The 9,218-nt window shown below is 39.5% G+C and overlaps 1 protein-coding gene across 1 annotated transcript in view; it reads left to right on the forward strand.

Moving 5' to 3' along the window:
• Window positions 1-3,379: 3,379 nt before the first annotated feature.
• The window catches only part of exoc6 (exocyst complex component 6), a 58,389-nt gene continuing 52,550 nt past the window's right edge, over window positions 3,380-9,218 (forward strand). The window contains exon 1 of the mRNA XM_005748727.2: window positions 3,380-3,636. Coding sequence (XP_005748784.1) covers window positions 3,491-3,636 — 146 coding nt within the window. The 5' untranslated portion in view covers window positions 3,380-3,490. The remainder of the gene's footprint in view (window positions 3,637-9,218) is intronic.

The following is a 9,218-nucleotide window of genomic DNA, read 5'->3' on the forward strand; positions in this document are numbered from 1 at the left end:
AACCATTCTGCGATACTGGGGGTCCACATGCCCAGCCTCCCACCTTATCCTACCACCCACGTCACACTGCACCTGATCATAATTGATATCCAGGGGGACTACAGAACACTAGTGGATTTTTTTGTGAAGTGGCCTGAGAGAAATCATCTGAATGTGAATAAAACCAGAGGAACTGTGAGGGAACCTCAGAGGGAAGAGGACACATACACTGTGTCTGTGTTGAGACATAATATTAATGTGGTGGAGGAGTAAAAGTACCTGGACATCCACATGGACTGAGGCAGGAAGTAACAAAGTACAAATACTTCTCAGGTATTTTCAGGTACCTTACTGGAAATACTTACTTACTAGTTATTTTTTGACAGCCTTTCACTATTACTCCCTGCATTTTAACACAAATATTTGTACTTTCTACTCCTTACATTTTGAAAACAGGCTAGTTACTTTAGGCTCAGCGGTATCGTCTAGTGTTTATACTCAGTGGTTAAAGTGGACGGAACAAGTGCAGCTATGTTGGAGCCAGCTTCTAGCTAGTGCTACAGAAGAGGAATGAGTCCAGGGTGTAACGTTTGTTATGTTTGACATTTCTATCTATCAACAAACATCAGCAAACACACAAACTAGGGATGCAACGATACCAATTTTTTCAAACCGATACGATACCGATACTTGGATCTGAGTACTTGCCGATACAGAGTACAAAAACCGATACTTCTACCACACACATACATGCAATGAATTGGAAGACAGGTTTTATTTTATTCTCTGCCGATAAAAAATAAAATCTTAATAAAAATGACCACAAAAAAATTTCAAGTGAAAAATAAGCACTTCTGTTAAATTATTGCAGAGTCTCCACATTGTAATTTAACAAAATATCACTGAACTATTGCCACCGTCTCGAGCTTTCAGAATAATAAATAAACACTTCTGTTTGGAATAAAATAAATACAAATTAGGTTTGAGAATAAAATAAATGTTTAAATTATTGCAGAGTGTCCATATTGTAAACGAACAAACAACCTGTGTTATTTTAACTGCCCGTGGATTTTCTCTTGACATTTTTCATCGCTTTTCCAAAACCTGAGTTAAAGTTGGCTGTTCCGGTCCACACTGCTGACATTTTGTTTAGCCTAGCTACAGCAGCCTCCAGTTTCTCTTTTTTATCTGAAGCCGCCAGTCTCACTCGCTTAACCTGTGCCTGTTTAGTGCGGGATGTCCCCCTAGTGGCCAATCTAAAGAACTACAACAGAAATGACAAGCCACCCTCTGATTAATGAAATAAGTTAGTATCGGTTCATGGTATCGGTTAACTTTTATGAGTATGAGTACACACACATTTTACAGTATCGGCCCGATACCCGATACCAGTATCGGTATCGGTGCATCCCTAACACAAACTGTTCATGCGCAGTTTAGAATAGAATAGAATAGAATAGCCTTTATTGTCATTGTACAGAGTACAACGAAATTGGAGTGCCACTCCCTTGGTGCAAGATAAATAATAAATATAAATGTAAAATATAAAAAGTACAATAAAATAATCGCAAGTACTCAAACAATAGTAAGTACGATATATACGGGATAGCAGCATTAATATAATGACAGTATGAATAGCAGCATAATATAATGACAGTGACGGTATGGTATAGCTAAGCAGGTTCAATTGTTTTTGTGCTCATTTACTACGGTTTATTTACTACAGTTTGTCACAGAGTGTGTTGCTAACGGTCCAGATGTTGGATTTCCAGAGAGGGAAACGAAAGAGAGCAAATTTCAATCATAGATGGAGAAAAATGTAAGAAAAGACATGAGAGGAACAAGAGAGGTTATATTAAAGGTAATGACTGCTCGTGACACTTGATAAACTGCAGATTTACAGATGACATGTTATGATTTTTAATCTTTTTAATCTTATGTAATCTTCAGTAAAGAAGTTGAATCAAGTCTGTGTATTTCTCCTTACGTACTTTTACCACCTCTGCACTCTGAGGCCGGCTGAACTGGAAGTCTATCTTTCTTTAACATGCGCAGCAGATACTGGAGACGTTTTTCTGTCAGTTAGTTGTTAGTCTGCTGGGGGAGCTGCTGACAACAGCAGACTGAACAAACTGACAGAAAAGGGAGCTCTGTGCTTTACAGGTCACTGAACAAGTGGTTTCCCCTCATGGATGTTATTATATTATTAATACTATTATTATTATTAAATAATAATAAATTCCAGTGATCACAGTTCTGTGTTAGGTTTAGGCAAAATGACGTTGTCACATCAGGCCAGGGAGGTTTGGACAGATTCTTTTCCATAATAGATAAAATCATCATCAAACTGCATTTTGTATTTTTGTATTTCCTCTTTATAATATTACACTTTGATCAGTATTCATGTGTGACAAATAAGTAAGAAATCAGGCCCTGTATCTGCAACATCAACTGCAGCTTGATGGCTGTGGTTTTACTTTTCAGAGGTGAATAAAGCCACAGCTACTAACACAGAACTGCTGAAATTAGTTTTGTTGGCTTCAAAGTTCAGTGAATCACAAGGTCTCTTTTTCCTGTTGCACCCTTTTTTCTGCTGACCACAGCAGGTGTCCTGCACGACACACACACACACACACACACACACACACACACACACACAAATCCTCTCTTACACGTACAGATTTTTAGTCTTCATACTCAAGACATACTTCACTAAGAGAGAATGGCTAGTGACAGGATCTATGCTGCTTTACCTGAGCCGCCTCGTCAAAGCCAAGCAGAAAGCAAAGAAGAAGAAAAGAAGGCTTTTGGGAATATTTTTGCAGAGTTGGAATCTGTGGACTTACCTCTTGGAACCACCTTAAGGTAAACTCCAAAACACACCCAAGATTTATCTGCTGAACACAACTGAAGGTGGACTGATTTAGCTAAATTACAACATTTAAAACGCTGGTTTGTCTTAATACCAAGACCAGGAAAAAACGCACTTAGAAGCTAGCGGACACATGCAAACTGTATTTGCTTTGATTAAACTGTGAGTTCAATTACAGACATTTAATGTGAAAAAAGCTTAGTATTATTAGCGTCAGTGTCCGTCAGTATTTGTCAGGCTTTACCAGAATTGTATCTTGATTTAACAAAAAAACAAACAAACAAACCATAAAGATGTAAATAGCCTCCTCTGCATGTTGTTATTTAAAATGTATCTACAGCAGAACTGAGATGAATCAAATAGAAGCCACTAAAGCTCATTTGATAGCAGGCATCTTTATTATTACAAGTACCGTGTGAATGACAGCACAAATTATTTTCCTGTTTTTTACTGCTAACCATGCAAACCACTCGCTATACAGTATTTATGATAAGATCATAAACAGTCAAAACCCGTGTGGTGTTCCATGTGGTACAATGTTTGAGGAACCAGGCACAGGCTATGCGGAAACAAAGCCGCAATCACCGGGGTCAACACGACCGTAGTGCGCCTCCCACAGGCCGGACCTCACACTGACCTATGCTCCGCTGTAGCTGCAGTGATAGCCGTAATATGCACATAACAATCATGGCGGACAGTGAAACCCTGGAGTGCATAACGGAGCACGAGCGGATTTTACAGGAAATTGAAAGCACCGACACAGCTTGTGTCGGTCCGACTCTTCGGTAAGAATATATAGCTTCTAAAAACGCCCTTAGCAACATAGGTCCTGTGTTTTTCACTGTGTATTACATGATCACACCTTTTGTTTAAGACCTAGCTTAGCCTTACCCAGTAGCAGGCTAGCGCTGGCTATTTTAGCCAACAGTCAAGATAGTGTTGAAATGAGGAATGGGGCTAGCTGTCGTGTTAGCAGCAGTGACTGTGAGGTAATCTTTTAGGTTATGTGTAAGGATGGATGACTAGTGACCTGTCAAAAATGTCAACATCATTTGTGGGTGTGGCTGTGGGACTTCACATCCTTACGTCGTTGTGCAGCTTGAGTTAGCTAACGGCTAACAGGTAACGATTTTGGATAGTTGTTGGCTAAAATAAAACGAATGCCACGAGCGGATAAGAACACTGACCCTGTGGTGTTGTGTTATGTGGGCGACAGTAGTGACACAGGATGCCGGTTTGCTCAGCCTGACGTTCCCCAACACACCGCGCTGGTTATTTTAGGCAATTAGATGCCAAAGTAGCTTCCGAGGCCACAGTGAATAACATTAGCTGAATGCTTCCACCTGTCACACCTGTCCTGTAGACGTGCCTGTAGGCCGTGGTTGTTTCTCATACCTGGGGAGAGTGATGAGTGTATACCCTCCAGGTAACAATGCTATCTAGCTTTCTCAGCGCGTGTCTTCATCTCTTATCTCTAGGGTGACGCTGTCTTTTCTTCATCTCTTGGCAGCTTGGTCGGGTGTTGTAAAATGACAGTGACGTGCTGTCAGTGATCATAGGGGTTTGCTTTGCTTACTGTAGAGCTTACTAATAATAAGAATACTAATTGAAAGGGTCAGGCTAAAAACGGGATTTTTCTTATAGCTAATATTAGTGAATATTTCCTGGATAATAACACGTGCAAATGCAGCTCTGGTGCAGTGCATAGGCCTTTCCTGGGTGTGGACTATTATATGGCTCAGTGGACAGAGTCATAAACACTGGGTGTTGTGTGGTGGACTGACTTCTCTTTTCATGATGGTAACAGCGAGTCAGTTACTCCAGTATTAACATTACCACTGTTCAGTCTTATAAATCACCATTGGAGCTGTGCCAGCCTGAAAGCATCGTCCTTGTAGTTCCAGTCAGTACAACAGTCGTTGAGGATAAACCAGAGGACTTAGGCAAAGACATGTCCTCACTATGTCTTTTTTGTAGATAAAAAAGACAATCTGACCTTGCTGAGGAATGCAGGTTATGTTGGCATATTTGTTTCAATGAAACATTTGTACCTGTTTCCTTCAGCATCTTCACAAGGTCTTCTTCTTTTGTGCTAGCATAGATTCACTTGTTTCGGAGTGCATTTGCTCCTAGGTGGGAGGGCACGTCTCCTTTAGTGTTGGGCATCATGTCCATAATTATTCTGTTGTCCTGCTTGAGATTGCAAATATCCAAAACCATTTTTGTGAAGCAGGGGGGCAAACATGCTAACCATTAAAGCAGCACTGGCCGCCCTCCATAATACATACTGTGCAAGTGAAATACAAAGAATGCAATATAGACACTGGGGAGGTAATGTCCCACTTTCAGACACACAGGAACAGCTAAAACAGTTATCATATTTGTTTGGTTCTTATGACTTTTAATAATTTTACTAACATGTTTAGTCTAGTTTGTGTAAAATGGCTTGACTCCTGCATTCTTAGTAATGTCCTCATTAACACAGCGTTCTTTAATCCACCAAAACAATTGATGTAATAGAAAGTTGAGTGGAGATAGGTTAACTGGAAACACTAAATTGCCCATAGGTGTGGATGTGGGAGTGAATGTGAGTGCGATTGGTTGTCTGACCAGGGAGTACCCTGCCTCTCACCCCAAGACAGCTGGGAAAGGCTCCAGGATGGAATGGGTGGATGAAAGTTGAGAGAATAAACTGTCATCTCTGCAAATCATACTTTAATTAAACCTGAAATTAAAATCTAGCCAACGTCCAAAAATGCCTGCCATCCATTTTTACGAGTTCAGTAGTGATCAGTGTAGCTGCTCCCTCACATACATGTTAACTTCAAAAGCATGAACTTATGTGTGTGCGCACCAAAAACAAATGTTAGATCCAGAAATGGCTGTGGTTGCTTTCCTCTCGTGTAATCTTGCAGGTTCTGTTGATCAGTAATATTCTATAATGCAAGATTTCTTTTGACGTTCTTGTAGATAACACAGTAAACATACTAGAAGAAACAAGGACCCTGTTCTTGCATATGGTGGTCCATAATCTTTTGGCTGATTTCTTTGTCCCTGACCAAAATCTCTTATCCTGTTAAAAGCCAGTTCTTATCCCGATAACGATATACACAGTGACATCTGGTGAGAATTTCAAGTAAGCAGCATTTCAAAATAATTTACTTAGAAAATTGGTGACGTGTTCAAGACTTATTTTACCCACTGTATATCATAATATAGTGCATTTTTGTAAATTCAGTGAATAGTCTATATAATTACAACATGGAAAGTACTGTTTCTTTTTTACATTTCAGTTAAATTATCAAAAGCACTTGGTGACTAGCAATGTAAATATAAAACATGAGTGTATAAAATCTAAAACACTTTTCAATAACAAAATGACCAAAGGCCCAACATAAGATGCCAAATGCCAATGAAATAGAAACTATAGCAATATAAGGCTCACAGCATATATTTAATATAAAAATATCAAAACACTTACAACTATATAAGGCTAATAAACACTTAAAGAAAATAAATATGGGAGTTATCATTTACTTATTTATATGGCACATTTAATTACAACAGCAGCCTGGACCAAAGTGCAGTACAAAAACACAAAATAACTAGTACCAAATAATAGGGTTGTTCAGTATAACGATATATATCAGCTGATGATAAGAAAACGTCTGTCGTTTCATTTTACGCTGTCGTTTGTTTTGTGGTGTCACAAAATAAACTGTTTACGGCAACATTTTTTCAAGGATTTGACGGTCACTGTGGAATTAACTTCTCTCTTCCTCTTATATTTAAAATAACCACACTATGGACGCAGAAGCGACTGTTCTTATGCGTTGTCGTTAGCAACAACGTCGGTAAAACCATTGCGTGGCTCCGCCGTCTGCTTGTTTATTTTCCACATAAACCTTTCATAATAAAGCTGAAGATCCTGTTGAGATTTTTCAAAATAAACTGAATCACGTGAAGTTGTATGCAGTGTGTTTACGGACGAGAAGCTAAAAAGAGCCGTCAGGTGTTAAAAAATAAACCTTCGAACAGGCTTTTTCCCGCAGCGTGCCATGTAATCGATACTCACAAACAAAATTATGGCTGTTTTAATTAACGTAACACTCGATTGCAGGTACACGACGCCCAGCTGAAAACACTTCATGCAAGTCGAGCTGCCCGAGATTCACAGAATTTACAGAAAATGTAAAATGTTTGTGATTCATATCGTTGTCGGGACGATCAATGTTTTATATCGGGATATGAGATTTTGGTCATAACGCACAGCCCTAACAAATAACTACTAATATTAGTACCAAACACCAGTTATGTTGCATCATACGTAGTGACACACACCAGATGACAGTCACGCAGTTCTTATGATTCAAACCTCTGGCTATTATGATGTCTCTCTGTGGTGGTCACAAAGTGTCCAGTCTTGGTTCAATGAGTTGGGGCTGCTGTAGCTGAGGTGGTCGAGCAGGTCATCTGCTAATCTGAACGTTAGCAGTTCCATCCAGTCTATGTCAAACATCCTTGAGCAGATAATATAAGATGATAACCCCAAGTTGCTCTCCGTGTGTGAATCTTAGGCAAGTTGCATAAAGCACTTTGAGTGCGCAGATAAATTAGAAAAGTGCTGTAAAAGAACCAGTCCATCAATCAGTGTGCTGTTTAGCTTGTCTTCTTATCTGTTGTTGCACTCATAATATAAATGCAGCTGAGTCCTTTGTATCTGGAATCAGTGATTTTTGTAAAGTTGATTTGAATTTGCACAGTTAAATTTTCTGATCCGTATCAGATTTTTCATAACAATGTCGATGCTACAGAGGAAGCCCCTTGTGTAGGAATGGACACCCCATTTTCTTTTGGCTGGTTCTTTTGTACTGCTGATGTTTCTGTTGCAAACTGTCATCCAAAGCGATGAAAAAGTATTGCAGTAACTGCGTATTTTGTGACAGCAGAGTCTGTGCAATGTCTGTCATTCTGCGCAGACCCACGGCCAAAAGCTGCAGAAGCCTATCAACGGTTCCATCCAGCGTTAACCTGTAGAGCAGGATTAAGTGCTTTTGTTGAAGGATTGTTCTAATGCAAGCCCCCCAAACACAGGCACACACACACAAATACAAAATTGTGTAAATGAATCTATGAATCAAAATTGAATCTATGAGTAGCACAGAGGTATATTACGTTTATATTATATATTAAGTTTAGTTTAGGTTAGTGTATGAAATTGGTTTGCTCATTTTGCTTTACATGTATTTTTAAGTTTAGTTTGTGTTAGCTTCAGTATTAGTTTTGTTTTTGTAATATTATGAGCTGTTTTTGTCAAAGGCCAAATTTAGATGAGTGCACGAGTCCTTCTCCTGTAGTAGTCTCATCAGATTCGTGCATCAGTGGCTCTCTTTCACTGTAAGTGTTGATAAGTGTGATAAATGTTTGGCATATTACCAGACCAGAAACTATTTAGCAAGAATTTCAGTGTAACTGACAGTCCTCCCATTGCAACACCGTAGGGTGTGTTCCATTGACTCCAACACTCATAAACTGGCAGCGTAGTTGTTTTGTCTCATGTTTCTGCCCCTGGTTTTACTGTCTTGTGCCAGATACGAACTTTGACTTCACCCTTGGTAGTTGAGCTGGCGGAGGATTTAAATTTGATTAGGTGAAGCAGCTGATTTGTTTAACAAAGTAACTCCAACTGCAGGTCAGTCTGTCGCTCCACAGAAGTCATGTCTGAGGGGACTTTAGTATATTAAGTCAAGAGTGAACCAGACATTCAAATTCAGAGAAAATGTAACCAAACTTTGCCTCAGATTAAAAAAAGTATTTGTTATATGAAGCTCATTACATGTGTCCTAACTCCAGACAAATCATAGATGGTCGTGTGTATATGTGTGAGAGTGTATTAGGAATAGGGCTGGGCCTATACCGTTCACGGTAATACCGGTATAATGTTAGGCAACGATAGGAAAATGAAATATCGCGATAGAATATGAGTGAAACGCGCATGCGCAGTGCCTTTGTTTTCATGCACATGGCCGATTGTTGAGTGAAACAGATGAACCAGAATTGGTTTGTAAAAATGGTGCAACTTCAGTGATGTGGAACTGGTTTGGTGTTTGTCCATCAGATACACAACAAAGCACATTTTTTTGCAGAACATGCAAGCGGCCGTCGTTATTGTCGTATTTGTCGAACTAAGATGCTCTTAAATCTGGGAGTAATCTGGGTCCTAAACCCTGTATTTCTCAGGTCAAACTAGGGCTGCTCAATTAATCGAATTTTAATCACGATTACGATCTGGGCTTTCAACGATCATTAAAAATGACTGAGCCGATTATTAGCCCCTCCCTCATTTATCCGCGACACCTTAAAGGCC

Source organism: Pundamilia nyererei, unplaced genomic scaffold (genome assembly GCF_000239375.1).
Source record: "Pundamilia nyererei isolate P.nyererei 1_Seehausen unplaced genomic scaffold, PunNye1.0 scaffold00228, whole genome shotgun sequence".
Classification (NCBI taxonomy): domain Eukaryota; kingdom Metazoa; phylum Chordata; class Actinopteri; order Cichliformes; family Cichlidae; genus Pundamilia; species Pundamilia nyererei.